We start from the raw sequence: 22,328 nt of genomic DNA, 5'->3' as shown, positions 1-22,328 counted from the left end.
TGTTTTGTGATCTGCATCTTATCAAGTGAGACTTCAAACAAGTAGACATTGTCCAAAGAGAACATCCTCTATAATTTCTTCTAAAAAGAACTATATGACATATCATGCTGGTTGACTAGATCATGATATTTCCTGAAGATAACATTATGATGATTGCATGACTGTACTTTTAGGGCACCTTCACATTCTGCAGATTTTGTTGCAGGCTAAAAATCTGTTCAATTCATTTAAATAAAATGTAAACTCTATTCAGGTGCATGAAATTCTTTTTCAATCTGCAGCATGTGAAGGCATTCTTATGGTCCACCTATAGGTATAATGTCTTGTGAATTGTTAAAAAAATATAAAGACAAGGCTGTAGTACTCACCAAATTTATATGATGCCTGGAAGCCTCTAAACTGATCTCTGCCATCACTAACAAATCTCAGCCACAGTGAATTGCCTTTAGAGGTAAAGGAAGGGATTTTAGAGTTCCCACAGAATGGACCCTTCCAGGTGGACCCATCCCGGATCTCTAAATAGTCATAGAGGCAGTACTGACTACTCTCTGTCTGAAAATCAGTAACCATGAAGGAAATCTGTAAAGAGTAAAAGTGTACATTGTAATATCATATCACAAGGTGATCAGACTCCAACATTTTCCATATAATTTGTATTTATAAAATTATCATTTCTGTATTTAGTAAAAATCATGTAGAAATATTTCATAAAATTATGACGCTGATATCATTTTCTAAATATATAAAATTAGAGCGAGAAATTCTAGGATAACTGAAATAATACAAAAATATATATTTTAGGGGAAGCTTTGGACAAGTTGAAAAGAATACTTTACCTTCTTTCCAACAGGGGCTGTAATGGTGTAGATGCAATTCATGTTTGGGCCGTAGGAATTGGGGTAACCAGGGGATGTAAAGTTTCTTTCCGGTGCATAGAATGCTCCTCCACATTGCACTGTGGAAAATATAGTTTAATATGGTTATTGAAGTAGAATATTCATACACAAATTATTTTATATTTGGTTGTCCAATCCGTTTAAAATGGTAGTCTAAAGAATAAAAAGAGAAATAAATGTAAAACAATATTTGATTTTAGCTGTTGAGAATTTTGAGCCTTTTTCAGAAAAACTGAGCCCCATAAAAAATACTTTGTAGCTAAAACTTTATTAAAGATTTCAGAGATTTTCTTTTAGATGTTATTTGGTTCAGTGGGTCCATAAATGCTACTTTTAAACATCACATATTTTAAATTGTGTATCTCAAAGTATCCATAGATAAGTGATATAGTCATTGTAGTCATGTGTGGGTAATAATGAGTTGACCGCTAAAAAATTATCTTCAAAGAAGAGGAAGAAGTTCTATATGATTACTTAGTGATAGCTGCATAATTTGGCTTAATACAGCTTGTGGCATGGAAAAAAAGTTACTAAAACTTCTAAAAAAAATTTACAAATAAACTTAATTCATACATTAGGCCATTTTCTGATTAAGTATCCACTTTAAGTTTTAAAATTAAAAGTTACAAACAATATACCAAGATAAACTATAAACTCTAGAAAGTAATAGTGTACCTGAGCTGTAGGTGGCTTTAAAGCCTACTCCAGCAACACTGCTGTCACTGGAAAACTCAACCAGTAACTGGTTAGTAGAGGCAATAATTTGAGGAATCAACCCAGTCCCACAAGTTCTGTCCAACAACAGGGGATCTTTCTTAGTGGGACCATCATAAATCCTAATATAGTCAGAAATACAATTGGGGGACGACTGGACATCAAAGGCAACAAAGTTCAATGTAACCTAAAGAAATAATAAAAAGAAAGAACGATCAAACTAGTTGTGTGAGTCAACACCAATATTAATAACGAAGAGCTATTTAACCTAATTGTAGATAGACCACAATGACCCGATGTCTGTTGATTCGTCAAAGCAATGAAACTTTAACGTGTTAAAGCAGGGATCAGCAACCTCTGGCACTCCAGATGTTCTGAAACTACAACTCCCAGAAAGCTCCAGTCACTTCTATGGGAGTTGTGGGAACAGCCAAGCATTTTTGCATGCTGGGAGTTGAAGGTTCACAGTAGCTAGAATGCTAAAGGTTGTTATAACATCGAGGTAAAGAAACACAAACATCATGAAAGTTGGAAAACAAATGTTATAGTTAGGGGTCTTTAAAAAAATTAAACACATCTATAGATACAAATAATGACATAGGATTAGTTGATGCTAAAACTACTCATAAAAGGACAATAGCTGCTAATTGAATAAAATTTGGTGCTCTGTTCACACAAATTATTAATTTCAGGTCCTAATAAAATAGAATCAAACCGACTCCAAAGTGCCTGATATGGCATGGTTGTGTATAACACTCTGTGGTCTCCTAATACTGTATCAAATCTCTTTCAAGCTCTTGAAGGCCAAGACAGCATTAGAAATGTCAAATTGATGGTGACATACAAGACTTTGGGCAAATGGATTTTAGCCAGTAATAACAAGCATAATGCTTTATTTTTTATTTTTATTAAGCAATGTATTCTATTTTGAGAGCAGATATCTTTTTTCTCTGTCTTCTGTCCTGTACAATGATGGCCACCATTTTGAGCGAGCTATCCAAAATAGATAGCTTAGAAAATGTTTCTATTCTCCTGAACACAGATGTTCTGGGAAATTTGTTATTATCGATTCCCTTATCTCTACTAATAACTGTTGGATAATTCATTCTATGTTTGTAACTTAACATCAATGATTATTCCATACTGTGGACGGCTATTTATCATGGTATAACATCTCCTTCCTGGTATACTAGACATTGAATATATAGAGGAAAAATAGTCTTATGTCAAAAAATATGGAGCTTTGGTTCTTTGTCAATAGTTGTGCCTTTTCACTACGGTACCTGATCTGATGGTGTTCTGATCAGCCAAACACAGCTGGCATTATTCGGGTAGGCTGATGGGTAGTTGGCAGAGGTTAGACTTCCATTCTTCTCATTAAGTAAATAAGCACAGGCATCTGAAAGGGGAAACACAACTTAATCAATGACTGTGATGGATATTGTATGTAACTTTTTGAAATCTGTAGACCTGCAAGAGCTTACTGCATTGATACAACCGGTTGATTTTAGAGACATCTAGAACACTCAGTCCATCTATTTGCCCAATTGGGATGTTTGGGACCGGTATGGTCACAATGGTGGGTTGTCCTGAAGTGTTTGAGAAAGCGAAACTATCCAAAAAATAGAAATATTAAGGTAGAAACATCAACATTTTACAGTATCATACATCATAGAAAAGGATATTCCAGAATTTTACTTTAATCTTTATAGTTGCTATGTATTATTAATTTTACCAACAAGTAATAAGCTAATGACCTTACCTGTTATAATGCATCACTGATTTATAGTCATACTCAAGACCAAGGTTGTTGGTGTTTTGTTTATAAAAATTCATAACGTGACCTAAAAGACAAAGAATCTCTATAAGGCTTTGTCCATGTGTGTTGAATTTCATTTACAGAATTGATTCTGCACCTAATTCCATGTGAAATCTACATCCAATGCAGGTAAAGGAAGTTTCCACAACCCTGTTCACATGTATCACAAAATTCTATCGGCTAAGCAAAAAAAAAAATATGTAAAAGAATAAAAAAACATGAGGAAATTACCTGGTGCTATGTACTGGTACATGATGGTGACATAGTTATCCCGGTCACTCCTTGTATGCTCATGGTAGAACCCCAGGGCATGGTTTAGCTCATGCTGTATAATTCCTCTGTACATACAGCCACCCATATTTAGTGCAACCATCTGACCTCCACCTATCCGGCCCACAAATGATGCGCATCTGAATATAAATAGGACATTATTATTATTTGTAATAGAATCAACAGATTTGTCAAAAGAATAATAAAGCATAAGAAATAAAGCTGATATTACTGTAGAAAAACATCAAAGTAATTACTGATATTCTGATTAATATCAAATAAACTTATTGGTTCCCTCTATAACAGTGCTACAATTAGGTGTAATTGTGGTTAATATTGAGGGATGTAACATCTCATCCACTTTTAACACAGAAGTTTACAAACCGTGTTGTAGTGTAATACATTCATGACTATGTACGTGCAAATACAAACCATAGTTGACTTCTATTATTCTACTGACAACTTCATAGGTTGTCAGCAGTGAATTTCAGTTTCCTTCAGCTTCATTAATATATTTATAACTGTAACTAAATCTAGTCATCTAATAGGATGAGGAAAATTGGATCAGCTCACTTATTCCTCCAAAAATCCAGTCAATCTGATGCATGGACTAGCTGGGCTGGCTTACTACAATGGATCTTTTTGACAGTAGATATTTCATGCCTTGTGTGTCATCACGGACACACAATAATAATAGAAATCTGGTCTCTACTTACATGTTTTGAGTCTACCTTTGCTGTTAGCTACTAATATCTAATAGGTATACTTGAAATGTTTGAAATCCATAATCAAAAACTATATTTTAAACACTGCTATTGTGCGCCCAAGGTGAAATACCAATGTTAAGACTGAAATAATAAGACTCCATTATGGAATTCACTTTTTGGTTAGTATAAACACCAAGCTTCACACACAATCGTAGATATGGATTTCCATTTCTTCACTTGTTTCACACTAGTAATCATAGATTACAATATTATACAGACACTTTTAGTAAATTAAACTTGAAAAAAGCCTCAATACTAGAACCTACCCATTTGAAGTCATAATATTGAGGTAGTCATTCTCCGTTGTCCGAGGCACAAACCTCACACAGGTAAGGGTTTCAAATTCCTCCATTGATGTCTTAAACAATTTGAGGTTCCCAATACCTGGGGTTAAAATAACATTGTTACAATGATGAATCTAGGATTAAACAGTTAGGGTGGCCAAGTTAGATATGACATGAAAAAAAACTTACTATAATTGGAGGCAAACGAATAAGGCACATTGACCGTCCCATTGGCAGATTTGGGCCACAAGCACCCTGTGCAGGACGTAGCGCTGCGTCCAGTTGTTTCCAACATGTCACCTTGATGTAAGTTTATGTCATTTTCTAAATTAAGAAGATGGTGACATTTTAAATGCAGTATATACCTTTACTTTACAAATCAAATATCCAGGTCACTTTGTTGTCTAATCTAGACTTTTAGACCCATGGACAACACAGAAAGATGAGTCAATGGTTGAACACAAAGTTCAACTTTTTCTATAAAGTACAGTAAGATTAAACATTTATGATAGAACTTGTATCATTTATACTACTGCTGCAGATCTGATTCCGTTATATGTTTAGTTTCTAAACACTACTCCATACAGAGATATTCTCTCAACATATTCTCAATTAGGTCCATTAATATGCTCTTCATGTTTTTAATATACAATATAGTTAAACATAAAATATATATATATATATGATGGTGAAAAGAACCAATTTACTTTGAAAGGCTGTTTTGCAATCATCTTAGGTGGATACTTTGTGATGATTGTAAATTTCAGCCTAAATTATACTTCATAGATATATTTAGAATTCTGTCGGCTTTATTTAGTGTTTCTGTAATGATTTGTTTGGAGACTCAAGGTTTGTGTGGTCCCATTGCATTTTACATAGTGACATATGAATAGGGGGCAAGAGGGGGGCAGCGAGGGGACATGGGCAATGATCGCTTTCATTGTGGCAAATGGGTTAGGTTAACAAATTGGCATTGGGGGGGGGGGGGGGGGGTTTCAGTTTTCGCCTCAGGCAACGGAAATACTAGGTTCACCCCTGGGTCTACAGTGACCAGATCCCTGCACTACAACAATGGCTGGTGCTCTGTAGTTCCAGCAATACCTTCCAATACCATATCCATTATAGCTATCGCAGGATTGTTGTGTGTTCGACCCCCAAGAATAAGTCATCAATATTAAAGTGCCAAAAACCCTCTTAAGGTTCCGTATCAGTTTTAAAAAGTATTTTCCCACTTAGTATGTACTTGTGACTGGTATTTTCCCTTCCTATCTGCATAACCGTACATTTATCAATGTTAAACCTCTTTTATGACATCTCTGCCTAATCCTATAACTTATCTTCCAGATTCATCTGTAGCAGTATAGTGTCCTCTTTTATCTTAATTACTTTACACACTTAGTTGTCATCTATAACAATTGATGTTTTACTATGCAGTCCCTCTATGAGATCTTATGTAAATATAGTAAAAAGAATAGGACCTGATTCTAAGCCCTGTGGTACTCATATAGTAATAGTGACCTCTCCAATATTAACCCCTTTGGTACCCATATAATAATTGTGACCTCTAATATACTAACCTGTGTGGTACCCATTTAGTAATAGTGACCTCTACAATACTAACCTCTGTGGTACCCATGTAGTAATAGTGACCTCTCCAATACTAACCCCTATGGTACCCATATAATAATAGTGACCTCTCCAATACTAACCTCTGTGGTACCCATATAATAATTGTGACCTCTACAATACCAACCTCTGTGGTACCATGATGTTAATGATAATCTCTCCAATGCTAAGCCCTGTGGTACCCCACTTGTGACAGTGACTTGGTCTCTGTTTGTACAATACTATTTACAACTACCCTTTGTATTCTAGGAATGATGCTAGTAGACCATTAGTCTGCTAAAATATTTGTATAGCTAAGAGTTCACAGGAATGGATGAGTTTAAATGGATAGCTGTTGGCCAAGCCATAGTTTGAATGACAGCTAAGTAATAGACATGGGGGTCAGTGCAAATTGATTGATGTACTAATGCAGTGTTTCCCAACCAGTGTGCCTCCAGCTGTTGCAAAACTACACCTCCCAGCAGGCCCGCACAGCCAAAGGCTGTCCGGGCATGCTGGGAGTTGTAGTTTTGCAACAGCTGGAGGCACACTGGTTGGGAAACACTGTACCAATGTATAACATTAATTATCTATTTATGGCACAAATCCCTTGTAATTGGTGGACATTCTCTTCAAGCACATGATTCTTCTAACAATGGAATGATTATGGCTTTCCCCGTGTCAAATACACTATAGAAATTATAGAACAACAACAGACTAATTATATTACTGAGTTTTCTTTGAAAGCATTCTAAAATTATTTCTTAATGTAAATGCGTAATGTCTATAACTAATGACTTTTTTTGACCAGGGAACATAAGCTGTTACCTTTGTTGACCTTGATTATCTTGGCAAAGGTACCTTCAGGTTCTTCTGATGCCTTAGAATCTGTATCTAAAAGCATGTATATAATGAAGGAATCATGTCATGTATTTATCAGCAATGAATAAATTTAATATTACTATTCATTATAATTCTTCTATGAATTAGAATACTGCCACTCAATGAAACCTCGGAAATTGAATTTTCTTATTCTGTATTACAATTTATATCAATGGGATTTGAAGTTCAACTTCCTAACAGTCTGTGATTTATTGTTCTATTATTTGCCCCATTTTCTAATTGACTAATAAAGTCACAACTAAATAATCTGTGACTTTAAGACGTAACTGAAAAATAGGAAAAGTAATAGAAATATAAATCCCAAAATGTAAGAGTGTTATACATCCAATCCCTTTGAAATACATTATAATACACAATAAGACACTTCAGCTTTCATTGAAGATAAATTACTAGATTGATTAAACATGACCTCATCTTACCTGGGCTTGATTTTGCAATTTTCTTGATCGCATTTAATGTATTTTCTGTTGATAGTAAATGAGAAGTATATTGATGAGTAAAACAAGAAATAAAAAAAACTATTGAGTTCTCATTGGCAGAATAAAGTAATTTTTTTTTGGAAATTTGAGAATAAAAAACAATATTGTGCATGCTCTGTTTATGTCCCGCTACACCTAGAAGTGAAAAGACTTGGCATCCGGTCTCTGATTCCAGTATCTGCAATGTCAAGATTTTTCACTTTCAGGTGAAACATTATATAATCTGCGCAATTGCAATACAGTTCTTTTTGGCCAGCCAGGATCAATTAGCCTCTACTGCGCATGCGCTGAAATTGAATCCAATAGGGCAAGCATGAAATTACAGGGTCAGGTTATAGGAAGATTCATAAGCCTGGTCTTGGCTTCTGAAAGCAATCTGCAGGCAGGATGTTATAGAGAAGGAGCGGCTGAGCAGATTGGTCGGAAAGGATTTATCAAAATTTGCTATTTTTTCTTTTAATTCTTTGCTCTGAGCTTAATAGCCAAGTGGTCAGTCCTATCAGTGACTGAAAGCCTTCCCTGTATAAGTGTGTATGCTGAGATATCAATCACCAATAGGACCATCCACATAGCTACTAAACTCAGAATGAGCAGAGATTTAAATTAGAGATAATTGAAACGATTTATTAGAATAGAAATTTGATCAGATTTTTTAAAAATTTCAGACTCAGTAGAATCAGGATTTCTTCAAATTCAGTTTGGTAAACTTTTGAGACAAGTACATTTTCCAGACATTTTAAAACATGTTTGATCCAGGAAAATAGGTTTTGTACCAGAATCTAATTTCTTAGTCTGTCCTAACAAATGAAACCGAAACAAATTTTAGGAAAATTGCTCATCTGTAATTTAAATGAATGAATCAGGAGTGATGCTGAATCTTTAACAAAAAAACTATAGTTCATTTCTATGCAACTAAAGTTTTTAGTGCACTGTGGGTGAGGCGACTTCTTTCAGTGCGTTTGACTTACCCTGTGTCATCGCTAACCGACTCTGAAGTCTTAGGGCTTGTCAATTGGACAAGAGAAGGCAACACTGGGTGGTATTACTGATGAAGCAATAATGCACTGAACTGAAAGGCTCCGCCCAAAGTGCACCAAAAACCTTATCTTCATACAAATGAAAATAACTATTTCTCAGGGTTAGGCAATCAGTTTTTTTTTTATAAGAAATGCCTGACTATGTTTTAAGATCTCACTAGAAAAGTAAGTATGATTTTAATTAAACTAATACCAGACTCTAAAGACACACTTGAAGAATAGTGGTACAGACACTGAAGTACAGCCCAAATAACGCTGAGGAGCTCTTACCATATTCCTTTAATCCAGGTAGGGACAGCTAGAGAAGAAACACATGCAGTCATTAGTAACACTACAAGTCCAATCATGAAAAATATTTAGCTTCATTATTATAATAGTATAAAAAGAACTTCATCTGAATGGAGTTAATTTGACAGCAATCCATAGATTTCTGCTAAATCCTTCCATAGGAATGGGACAGTCAAATATGTTTCTTTAGTCCTTCTAACATGTGCAGAGACTGTCAGGACATCTGAGAAGATACTAATTTTACTGGAGACATAAGAAATGACCTTACCTGTAATGATGGAGATAGAGGAACACTCGTCACGGATCCCACCACGAAAAGCAGGAGAAGAAGAGAAATTTTCTCACCCATGTTACAGAGATACAGCTACAGTGTTGGAAGATTGCTTTCTTGTCTGGATTAGTGCTCAATGTATATGCCTTATATACCTGTAAATTATAGACCTCTACCAATCACAAAGCAGAACTAAACATATCTGTAATGGTCAAAATAACAGCCTGAAGCCCAAATCAGGTTTAGAATCATCTCTGTGTGTGACCACCAGGTGACTACCATGGAGATGTTTTTCAATTTGTTCAGCCATTCCAGTAAGTTTTCATGGTGTAATTTTTATGCCATTGATAATTTTGTGTATGTGTGTCACACCTTAAAAAAAAAAAAAATAATATACAAATTTACACCTGATTACTAATATTTAAGAATTAAAGTTTTGTTTTGTTTTTATAGTTAGATTTGCAACCTCTGCTTGTGAGGGCAACTGTATCATTTACTTTTGTAGGGAATTCTAAAACAACAGACAGATCTATCATCAAGTTTAATATGGCTCAGTTATTAGCACAAATATAGAAAGAAGTTAAAGCAGCACTTACAGGAGAAGATATTCTGCTAGTGGTGGTGCCAGCAGTGATGGGTACCAGCCTGTAGTACCCCCGTTATTGAGAAAGCAAAAGAGAAACCGCAGCACTCTGTAGTTGTTTGCTTTGTTCTTGATATTCAGTGGTAATTTATATAATTTATATAATGATGGTGTTGCTAGTAAATTGAAATTAAAAATTTATAGTGAGAGGAATAGGAAGCAATGCTCGCGTGGACCTGCATATCCTCTTCAAACAGCTGTTTGTGGGAGTGACGGGTGTCGGACCCTCGTCGATCAGATTTTGATGACCTCTCCTGATGATAGATCATCAATATTTATGGCCTACACAACCCCTTTAATGTCACTCCAATAATTATTAGTTTTGTTTTCCTCATTTATGTTTTCATTTTGAGTCATAAGTGATAACGTGATGTACTAGGCCGAAATCCGTGTTGGTGCATCTCCAAGCAGTTCAAGTGTTGGTGTGATGATGAGGGGAAAATAATCACATAGTATGCTCACAACTTCTATTTTACACTAGAGGGAGCATTTTCCTGAATCTGGAAATTGTACTACACTTCCCTGTCTTTAAGTTCCAGAAAACAGATTTTCAAACAGTTCCATACTTTGTGTGACTGCATACACTTAGGCCCAAAAATGTCAGGAATACAGAAGGATTTCAAATGAAAGACCTAGAGCCATAATGTTGGTAGTAGCAGCATAAGTAGTAGTAATAGTCCACAGTTGTCCCTGCTGGTTTGGGAAAAGCGCAACATTACCCCTTCCTTGTGGGGCTCCTTCCTTTTTCCTAGTAAGTAACAAATAAACCCCAACACACCCTATAGCAGACAGTCAAGAGAGTTTCCCTGCTAATGACTTGTCTTCGAGAAGTCATCATTTACGCTGCACTGAGAAAGAAGTTCAGGAGAAGGCTAGGGACCCCATGCATAGCTGTGTTGACAGTGGTAATAGTGGCACCTGTAGCCACAACATTGGCATTATGGGCAGCGACAGTGGCAGTCAGGGAAAATTCATAGCAGGGGAGGGGGCCAAAAAGAGCCCATCATGATATCTCACAGTCTGACAAAAATGGCAGGGAGGGTGTGGACTCCGAATGTGTGCTGGACAAGACCTGGGAGTCGGATAGAGGTGCTGCAGAGACAACATCAGGGGGGGGGGGGTGGTGACAGCAGAAGCAATAAAGTGTAGACCCAATGTACCTTCCAAAGAACAGCCAGGACCATGTCTGCTTCAGGATCCGTTAATGCCACTGACACTGTGGACTCGTTAGGCCCAAAACATGCCATAGCTAGAATAAGGAATGAAGAGATAGACCAGGCACTCTAAATATATAGCCACAACCGAGAAATAAATATTTAAAATATTTGATTATTTTAAAAAAAATATATAGAATAGCAGCATAAAAGATAGATGGCAGCAATATCTAATGTGACATAGCAACATGAAAACAAGTGGCATCAATAATACATAAAGCGACATATAAAATAGCAGCAAATACTCAGCAAATGGTGAATTGGTGTAATCAAATAGCAGCAATAATTAAAGTCCAACCATGGAAAATCGTAATCTATGTATGGGTCTTTACATGTACTATTCCTCCTGCATTCAGTAGCGGCAATAATTAAAGTCCAGCAAACCGCAATCCATATATAGATCTTTGCATGTGGGATCCCTATTTCACGGGATAATGCTGTCTGATACAAATGTCCTTAAATATTCACAATTCCATATGGTATTGCTACTGACTCTATGTGACAGCGCATAGATATAAATCACCAGTCTTTTCAATGACACAGGGAAGACCTGTGGTTACTGTGTGTCCGTGTTACCTTAGTCTGGTCGATACTCTCCTGTCTAAGTGCAGGCTTGGCGATTCGCGATATGTCGGATGTCAGCTGACTGTGCGCTCATCCAAACTCTGTATCCTCGGCGGGCTGTGCGCTCGGTAAAGTTACGTATCGTCAGAGATTCTTTGCCAGCATGCCGGTGCAAGGCATAGTCCATACGCGTTTCGGGGATGTAACAGTGACCCCTTCCTCAGTGGTAACCCTGCAGTGTTTCCCCTCCTCCTTTTATCCTCTAAACCAGGTGAGTATCAAAAGCCGTACCGGAATCACACTGTCCCACAGATGCATGCAAAACCCAGATTTACCATGTTGCGGTTTTCGTGCGTTTGCTGTGCGGTTTTTCTTATAAAATTGCGTTTTATGCACCATAACTGCTTAAACATAGTATAAAACATAATGAATATGATACAAATATTAAATATGTTAAATTTCTATAAAATGCATTATCTATTCCTCAGTACAGCCATACAAATTGCATTAAATGGGTTGCCTCATATGTACCTTTTGTGGGGACCATTAACACAGGGGGGGGGGGCAGAACTTGACATGTCCCCCACTACGTTAAGGGCCGGCATCCTCACAGGAACCCAAATAATTCCCAGTCCGCATTTAACCCATTAGGTACCAGTGAGCCAAAGTCAAATATCAATTTAGATTCCAATCTGGACATCTTTTTTATCAGATCACCCCCCTCCAGTCTTGCTCTACTTTGGCTAGTGCCGTGTAGATCAGGCCAGTGGGGTCTTTGTTGTGACACATTTTGAAGTGCCTGGACACAGTGTGAATCTCATACCCCCTGCGTATGTTGGCCACATGCTCAGAGATCCTCTTTTTAGGAGTCTCTTGGTGCATCTAGAATAAGTTCAGCTGCTTCTAGCTATGTGTGAGTAACTTCCATATAGCGTTTTTCTCCCCAAGGTAGAGTCCAAGATCTGCAGGAATAAAATAGGCTGTATTCATGCCAACAAAATCACCGATAACAGAGCTCTATTGCAGCAAATTGCAGCAAACGGACCAGCATTCCCATTGAGAACAAGTCTGTCCTCCTTCTCCTGTTCCACTTTGTGGCAGCCAACCAGCATCCACAAGCAATACAATGCCCTTGTCCTCATCATCATTAGTTTCTTCTTCTCATGCTAATATTCCTCCTCATCCTTGTCCTCCACTTCATCGTGAGACCTCTATAACTGCCAAGTTTGGCCATGAAAAAACTTTTCTCCACCAGCAATGAGCTTTTCTACAAGCCAAACCCCCACCTAAACACGTTGCTGGTGGTGCAGTCGCTGCCATACCATTGTAGCAGTGCCTTGTACTCTCACGTAGAGGAGAATCCGGCAGGTCTTTGTGATTTTTGCTGTGTGGCAACCTGCACTCCACGGTGGACACCTGGAGCAGCTGTTATAGGCAGAGACGCACAGTATTTAATTCACAGGGCATTGGGTCAATGTTTTTTGTAGGAGCGGAGATTCAGCACACCCAGAAACATGGCCATGTCTCCGCTCCCCAGAGTCACCCCCACCCCTCACCCCACCCCCACCTCTGGCTGCCACAAGCAGCAGAAGCCACAGAAGCAGTGGCAGCACCAGCAGTTTGTTCAGTCTTCTCAACATACATAGATTTTTTTTTCCTGTGCCACACCAGGCTGAGGCTTGTCAACAAGTTGATACCTTTTGCCTCAGCTCCATATTTAAGGCCTAACTACACACTGGCCTGTCTCCGGTGCATACACTGTTCCCTGACCCCATGGATTTCTGGACAGGCTGACTGAAACAGTGGCCTGAACTGGCATGGCACACTCTTCCTTCTTTCTTGGCCATCCTCCAGTGTCATCCCAGAGAGGGTTTTCAGTGCTGCCGGATGCGTAGCGACACGCAAACGGACCGTTGTCCTTCACCAGTGACCAAAACATCACTATTCTCAACATAAACTAAGCCTGGATTCAAGAGGATTTTTACACTCCTCCAGCTGAGGCAGATTACTAGATCTGGCCTTGCTGACAATGTCCCACCTTGCCACTGCATACTGTTCTGCCTACCATCATTTTGCTTGCCTACTATCATGGTCTGTATGGCTGCTGATGCCTCCATCATGCCCCTTTTGCCTTCATTCCACTGCTTCTGCCTACCCACCATCATGTTCAGTAAGGCTGCAGATGCCTCCATCATCTTGCTGTCATCTTCATTCCACTGCTTTTGACTACCTACCAATATGTTCTGTACATCTGATGCCATTGTCATGCCGCTGCTGCCTTCATGCCTATCCTGCTACATGCTTACCATCATGTCTCATACAGCTTCTGCTGCCTCCGTCATACCCCAGCCGCTGCCTACCTACCATAATTTATGTACGGCTGTTGCTGCTTTTATCCTGTCACTGCGCCATCATACCACATCTGCTGTCTGCCTACCAACATATTCCATACATCTGCAGCTGCTTCCATCATGCTGCTGCTACCTGCCTACCAACATGTTACATAAGGTCCCTTTCACACGAGCGTTGTGGAATCTCTCAGGATTTATTGAAACTGACACGATTTCGCAAGCAAGTTTAGTGAGTTTTGTCAGCAATTGCGTTCAGTGTTTCAGTTTTTTCCACGCCGGTGCAATCAGTTTACATGCGTTTTTCATGCATGTGAAAAAAATTTAAGGTTTACAAACAACATCTCCTAGCAACCATCAATGAAAAATGCATTGCACCCGGACTGTATCCGGATTATATCCAGATGGAATGCATTTTTCACTGAAGCCCCTATCACTTTTATGGAGCCATGGCTGGGTAAAAAACGAAGAATATAAACCATGCTTCGATTCTCAGGTGACGCAGAAATGATGCATGAAAAGCAATGCTTATGTGCACAGACCCTTTGAAATTAATGGGTTAGGATTCAGTGCGGTTGCTATGTGTTCACTTCAATGCATCGCATCTACGTGGAAAACTCGCTTGTGTGAAAGGGGCTTAAGGCTGCTGCTGTCACCTCAGCTGCTGTTCCTCGCTGCTAATCGGCTACTACCAAAATTATTAATGCTATGCATATGCCACTACTACCACTAATATTACTACTACTCATAGATAAGCAACCTACTGCTTTGTATGTTCCATGAAATGCTGCTTCAGCTGCCACTACTATTGCGGCCTTGTGCCTCTTATTATCCTACCCTTTCCAAATCCGCCCTGCACTGCTGCTGCTCTCAATTAAAAGTAAGAATTTTATAGGCTTGTTCATAACGAGGCACTTTTTCTTCAGACATCTCGTGTGTATCATATGAGCAAGCATTCTGACCCCATCAAGAATTTTTGGATACTTGATTTCCCAACAAGCTACCGAAATGTGTTTTTAAACACACTGTTTGTTAATGCAGTCAAACAAGTCTTTACCCATAGCTATGTATATGAGTATCACTTGGACATGATTTACTATTGCTGTTATTGCGTTCAAGAGCTTAGGGATAGGGGGAAGCAAACATCTATAGAAATAAATAAAAATGAACAAAAATAAATAACACATTTTTCTAAATATTCAGACTCCTAGGAGACTAGAAGGTGTAAAATACCAATTTCTGAGCAATTGTAGCCAATCTAGTTTGGCCCAAAATGGTTCAGGTCCAATTCAAACTTTTTGAAAAATGTTGCCAACCTGAAACAAACCTCTTTAGCACTTCAATACTGATTTTGCAGGGTATTATGGCTGTCAGTTTGACATTGTATTAGGTACTGCCTCTGACCTGCCTAATACTTGACCAAAGATGGCAGACAAGGAGACCTTCATCAAGACATATGACAGAATAGGGGACTTTCGATGGGTTACTGAATATAAACAACAACTTAGATGCCATTTTGTCTGTTGATGACAGAATAGGGGATTGAGGACGGGTCACTGACTCTAAACAACACCTTAGATGCCATTTTGTCTGTTGATGACAGAATAGGGGATTGAGGACTGGTCACTGACTCTAAACAACACCTTAGATGCCATTTTGTCTGTTGACCATGATTTTAAAAAGTTATATATCATACAAAAAAGGTGTATCATCGAAAAGAAAAAATGTGGGGGATTGAGTCAGCACAACCTGTATGTAGGTGCACATCACTATGGCGAAATACATATACAAACGGAAAATACAAATGTGATAGCACTCTACATCCAGCATTCTGCCCTGCCTCCATGCTGGATGAGGCATTAGTGTACATTTTGGCCAAAGCGTAATAAGCCACTCACCACGGCAAGGCCGCCTCTATTTGAGTGGTCCCTAACACTAGTTCCTACCCGTTTATGGGCCATGACAGCCACACAAAGTCCAGGGAATGCAGGTCAGCGTGCACGCCAAGCACACTCTGCTTTTAACCCCGTCCGGTGCCATTACAGCTTTCATCGGATCCAGGGATGCAAGTACCAACATGCACGCTGAGCCCACCATATACTTCTCCTGGAGCCAAATGGCTACTGGTAGGTTCTATATAAGCAGACTCAGTTTTATACTGACTTTAAAACCAGCCTCCAGGACAGATTGACTGGTCAGGTGTGCATGACTCCAAGGAGATCGCCACGCCTCCAATATATACTACAAAGAAAAAATGTGGGGGATTGAGTCAGCACAACCTGTATGTAGGTGCACATCACTATGGCGAAATATATATACAAACGGAAAATACAAATGTGATAGCACTCTACATCCAGCATTCTGCCCTGCCTCCATGCTGGATGAGGCTAATAAAGTGCCGCCTACCAATCAAGTGTCCATTTCTACGTCATGTGATAAAACACACGACCCCACGTCATCACGGCGGCGCATGACCAGTCTGCGCCCGTCACGTCAGACAACTTCCGCCCTTCCTCTGAGGCCAGCGGGGGAGAGGGCGGTCACGCATCATAAGATGCTGATCGCCATCGCCACCACCACCCTACGTATAAGAGAAGGGGCCTGAGCGTCCGCTTCCGCCCCTTCTCTTATACGTAGGGTGGTGGTGGCGATGGCGATCAGCATCATAAGATGTGCGACCGCCCTCTCCCCCGCTGTCCTCAGAGGAAGGGCGGAAGTTGCTTGACATGACGGGCGCAGACTGGTCATGTGATGACGTGGGGTCGTGTGTTTTATCACATGGCGTAGAAATGGACACTTGACTGGTAAGCGGCACTTTATTAGCTTGTTCCCCTTATCCTGGTCTTTAACTCCTCCTGAGGAAGCGAACAACACGCGAAACGTGCGTCGAGGAGCGCCATTGCCCTGGTGTCAGTCCTTAGCTCTACCGGTATGTAACCTCTGTTCATTATGCATCTCCTGGCATTTAGACCTGGTGTCCTTGATCCAGATAGTACTGCTGACTAGTCATTGGAGGCACATACACTGTTTAAATAGATCTCAGTTTTTTTACAGCATTATATCCAATTGGATATCTGGCTATTTGTTTGCACTACGCATAGAGATATTAGCATCGCAATATCTGGGCTGACAGCAGGGCGATGTAGGATTGTGATAGTCCCTGCTTATTTACCTATATGTATCATGCATCATGTACATCTTTTATTGATATATTAATAAAATTAATTTGCATTTTTCTACATTGGTGAGTCATGCACTCCTTTTATGTTGTCTCATTTTATTAACAATATCAACTCTAACTAAAGTGCTATATATAATAGTCTGGATAAATTGAAACCGCATATTACAAAACAGAATGTGTCCTCATGACTGAATGTGCATGCTCAAGTTTTACAGAACATGAACAGGGGAAAAAAGCTTTTTTGTAGCCAGGAAACTTATCCTGCTTTTCCACACTGATCTAAACAGTCTATTATTCACTATGAAATAAATAAATGATAAACAAGTGCAGAAAAATCTTTACCAGCTCACATCTATTCTCCACATATCAATGAATTGATGACACTTGTTCCTTCCCAGCCCTAAAGGGAGGCAATGAATGCTTTTTAAAACTCAATGACTGCTTTGAGTAAACAAAAGTATATAATTGTTCTGTATAAGTTACCATTGAGGAAACGGATAAAGCCATGAAATTTCAAATGCACCTGTAACAGGCAATGGGTGTGGACCCACAGTGCTAACTAACCTGTATGACTTGGGGCAGGCTAACAGATAAGCACACCTTCACTGGAAAAATAGCGATCTAGGAACCTAAATTTCAGGCATTCTCCTCTAGTGGAGGGCAACTTAAACAACCTAAAGTTACCTGCAATAATACGGGAATAGTAATGGTGCTAGCCCGCTGTCCTATTAAGAGCCTGGAGTGGGTGCTCCCTAGGGCAGAGGACCTAAAAAGAAAGCACAGGCTGTGGCCTGCAGCAGAGGAGTGGGGATTTAGTGGGCACATGGAACATTGGCATCCAGACTTGCTGCAGAGGAGAGCACACGGGTCCACACAGCAGGCAAGATGAAGAGTAGATTAAGAGATGCAGGGCAGCAGTGGGCATGGGCCAGCATTGCCACAACCCCAAAAAATTCCATTATACAGATAACATCAGATACTCAACCAAAAATTGTAATGCTCCTGTGTGGGAGGGAAACACCACAACGAGCATAGGATGGAAAATGGGATACCTGAATAAGGCCTGGAAACTAGGGAAGGAAAAAGGACACCTGCTATAGAAAACTCTAACTCCAGTCCTGACAGACTGCTAGTATGAATAGGCCCCAAAGGTAGGCAAGTTCATACACCGGATACCTAGAATCCTATCTCACCCTATAGGACCCTGGAACTAATGTCAGGACTGAGTCTACAAGCTAGTTATAAAGTTATAAACCACATAGCATAGTGGGAGAAACAACAATAAAAAGAGAAGGTTAAATAACCATAATAGCATTATCTTCGGAAAGAAGGCAAGCACCAGAAACAACACAGACATAATTTGATCCAAAAGGAAAACATTTCAGATCAAATCATGTGTTGCCAGTCTCACAGATCTCCTGCCACCTGTCGCAGGAACGTCCGTATGTCTCGGTTACGTCCATGCCAAAAATATGTTACATTTTATTTGTGCTTTACATAACTCAAACAGTTTAGATGGCACATTAGTAAAAAAACAGATGCTGGCCACCCTACTTACAATATTGCCTAAACCGGCCAAAGAAAAAAATGAAAAATATATCTTCCAATAAACGTTAGGCTCATACTCCCACAAAGGGATTCCTAAATTTGATACATCTTAAAGAATTGGCTGGAATTAGTGATGTGTGAGGAGGACTATGACATAGTGGGAATAACGGAAACATGGCTGGATGATAGCTATGACTGGGCAGTTAATGTACAAGGTTACAGTCTGTTTAGAAAGGATCGTCAAAACCTGAGAGGGGGGTATGCCTTTATGTAAAGTCCTGTCTAAAGCCCACACTCCGGGAATATATAAGTGAGGGACATGAACATGTGGAGTCACTGTGGGTAGAGATACATGGAGCTAAAAACAATAATAAATTACTAATAGGAATTTACTATAAACCACCTAATATACCAGAGTCCACAGAAAATCTACTACTAAACGAGATAGACAAGGCAGCAAATCATAATGAGGTAGTTATTATGGGGGACTTCAACTACCCAGATATAGACTGGGAAACTGAAACTTGTATATCTCATAAAGGAAACAAGTTCTTGGCAATAACCAAAGACAATTACCTCTCCCAACTGGTTCAGGACCCGACTAGAGAGAGGCCATAGGCCTAACTAACTGGGACAAAGTCCTCAAAAATAAAAATACAGCCACAAAATGGGATATCTTTAAAATCATCCTAAAATCTCATTGTGAGAGGTACATACCGTATGGAAATAAAAGGTTAATGAACAAAAAGAAACCAATGTGGATAAATAAAACTGTAAAGAAAGCAATAAATGACAAAAAGAAAGCATATAAATCACTAAAACAGGAGGGTAGCACGGAAGCACTGAAAAACTATAAGGAAAAAAATAGAAGAGAGTAAAACTAACCCTGAAATGTTCTTCAATTATATAAATGTTAAAAAGTATAAATCTGAAGGTGTCGGCTCTTTAAAGAGTAATGAGGGGGGAGTCGCAGAGAGCAACGAGGAGAAAGCAAAGCTAGTAAATATTTTTTTCTCCAATGTATTCACTGAGGAATGCAGAATGTAAATATAAATTTCCCATTAAAAGTGTCCTGTCTGACCCAGGAAGAAGTACAACAGTGACTATTAAAATAGACAAATCGCCAGGACCGGATGGCATACACCCCCGTATCCTAAGGGAATTAAGTAATGTCATAGCCAGACCCTTATTTATGATATTTGCGGACTCTATACTGACAGGGAATGTCCCACTGTATTGGTGCATAGCAAATGTGTTGCCAATATTCAAAAAAGGTCCAAAGACAGAGCCTGGAAACTATAGGCCGGTAAGTTTAACATCTGTTGTGGGTTAACTGTTTGAAGGTTTTCTAAGAGATGCTATCTTAGAGCATCTCAACGGAATTAAGCAAATAACGACATGTCAGCATGGCTTCATGAGGGATCGGTCATGCCAAACTAATTTAATCAGTTTCTATGAGGAGGTAAGTTCTAGACTTGACAGCGGCGAATCAATGGATGTCGTATATCTGGACTTCTCCAAAGCATTTGACACTGTACCACATAAAAGGTTAGTATATAAAATGAGAATGCTCAGACTAGGAGAAAACGTCTGTATGTGGGTAAGTAACTGGCTGAGTGATAGAAAACAGAGGGTGGTTATTAATGGTACACACTGAGATTGGGTCACTGTCTCTAGTGGGGTACCTCAGGGGTCAGTATTGGGCCCTATTCTCTTCAATATATTTATTAATGATCTTGTAGAAGGCTTGCATAGTAAAATATACATTTTTTCAGATGACACTAAACTGTGTAAAGAAATTAACACTGAGGAGGACAGTATACTACTACAGATGGATCTGGATAGATTGGAGGCTTGGGCAGATAAGTGGCAGATGAGGTTTAACACTGACAAATGTAAAGTTATGCACATGGGAAGGAATAATGCAAGTCACCCGTACATACTAAATTGTAAAACACTTGGTAACACTGACATGGAAAAGGATCTAGAAATTTTAATAAACAGCAAACTAAGCTGCAAAAACCAGTGGCAGGCAGCTGCTGCCAAGGCCAATAAGATAATAGGTTGCATCAAAAGGGGCATAGATGCCGGTTATAAGAACATAGTCCTACCACTTTACAAATCACTAGTCAGACCACACATGGAGGACTGTGTACAGTTCTGGGCTCCTGTGAACAAGGCAAACATAGCAGAGCTGGAGAGGGTCCAGAGGAGGGCAACTAAAGTAAAAACTGGAATGGGGCAACTACAGTACCCTGAAAGAGTATCAAAATTAGGGTTATTCACTTTAGAAAAAAGAAGACTGAGGGGAGATCTAATTACTATGTATAAATATATCAGGGGTCAGTACAAAGATCTCTCCCATCATCTATTTATCCCCAGGACTGTGACTGTGACGAGGGGACATCCTCTGCGTCTGGAGGAAAGAAGGTTTGTACACAAACATAGAAGAGGATTCTTTACGGTAAGAGCAGTGAGACTATGGAACTCTCTGCCTGAGGAGGTGGTGATGGTGCGTTCACTAAAAGAATTCAAGAGGGGCCTGGATGTATTTCTGGAGCGTAATAATATTACAGGCTATAGCTACTAGAGAGGGGTCGTTGATCCAGGGAGTTATTCTGATTGCCTGATTGGAGTCAGGAAGGAATTTTTTATTCCCCTATAGTGGGGAAAATTGGCTTCTACCTCACAAGGTTTTTTTTGCCTTCCTCTGGATCAACTTGCACGATGACAGGCCGAACTGGATGGACAGATGTATTTTTTCGGCCTTATGTACTATGTTACTATGTTCATGTCTGGAAAGACAGCCAGCATGATATGCTTTATTAATTTGATTTAGAGAGCCCCCTCTGCTTCTAGCACTGGACTCATTGAACCCAAAACTACTAAGAAAATTTTGCTTTATGGGATTCATAAAATTGGCACTACTGGCTTTATTCATCAATCTTATTTTTTTTCCATGTGCTGTATCTACTTCATCAATTCTTCAAGAGACTATTTTTAATAACTGGATTAAATTAATTTAACCTATAATATGGCTATACCAGACTCGTTATTGGATAATTCACTTATGATCACCATTATATCGATGATCTCTCTTCCCTTTGGCGAGGTGCAGAGGAGCAGATGAATATGCCTGTACAGTAATCATTGGGCTCTCACTATTACCCCATCAACAAAAACAGAAGACATAACCCAAATGCTTACATGAAGAATGAGTGAATAAATTTATAATAAACTGGATTCGTTAAGAGTAAAAAATTTATTGCGTGAAGCTGCACTAATGTGTCAGATAGCCATAAATGTGTTGCTCACAGTTGAATAGTTTCACCCACTCTACATAAAGTTTGCATAAAAAAGTAACATCTGGGCACTCGCTGACAATTGTGTCAATTGAAATCAATTTATTGATACAAATAAAACAAAATAAATAAATACCATTAAATCAATAGAGACAATAAAGATGATATGTGCAATGGGTAGCAGAAATCCTGCAT

General features: G+C 39.1%; 1 protein-coding gene across 1 annotated transcript; it reads right to left on the bottom strand.

Moving 5' to 3' along the window:
* Positions 1-296: 296 nt before the first annotated feature.
* LOC120981490 (embryonic protein UVS.2-like) lies at positions 297-9,411 on the bottom strand. Its single transcript, XM_040411028.1, has 14 exons — positions 9,331-9,411; positions 9,045-9,072; positions 7,678-7,722; positions 7,184-7,249; positions 4,940-5,074; positions 4,733-4,850; positions 3,661-3,839; positions 3,373-3,454; positions 3,095-3,222; positions 2,894-3,009; positions 1,572-1,797; positions 837-955; positions 369-579; positions 297-307 (listed from the first exon to the last, which is right to left on the bottom strand). The coding sequence occupies exons 1-14, from the start codon at positions 9,409-9,411 to the stop codon at positions 297-299; spliced, it is 1,545 nt and encodes a 514-aa protein (XP_040266962.1).
* Positions 9,412-22,328: the final 12,917 nt, after the last annotated feature.

The sequence above is a fragment of the Bufo bufo genome, chromosome 11, assembly GCF_905171765.1.
Source record: "Bufo bufo chromosome 11, aBufBuf1.1, whole genome shotgun sequence".
NCBI classification, from domain to species: Eukaryota; Metazoa; Chordata; class Amphibia; order Anura; family Bufonidae; genus Bufo; species Bufo bufo.
Note: the sequence above shows the minus strand (reverse complement) of the source record. Positions and strands in the feature narration are given on the sequence as shown.

Bases quoted from the DNA above. Each gene is read 5' to 3' on its own strand.
- LOC120981490 (XM_040411028.1), bottom strand. From the start codon at position 9,411: ATGGGTGAGAAAATTTCTCTTCTTCTCCTGCTTTTCGTGGTGGGATCC. The intron at 3,840-4,732 runs GTAGGTTCTAGT...ATTTATATTCAG, and splicing joins AATATTATGACTTCAAATGG to ATGCGCATCATTTGTGGGCC. The intron at 956-1,571 runs GTACACTATTAC...TATTTTCCACAG, and splicing joins TAAAGCCACCTACAGCTCAG to TGCAATGTGGAGGAGCATTC.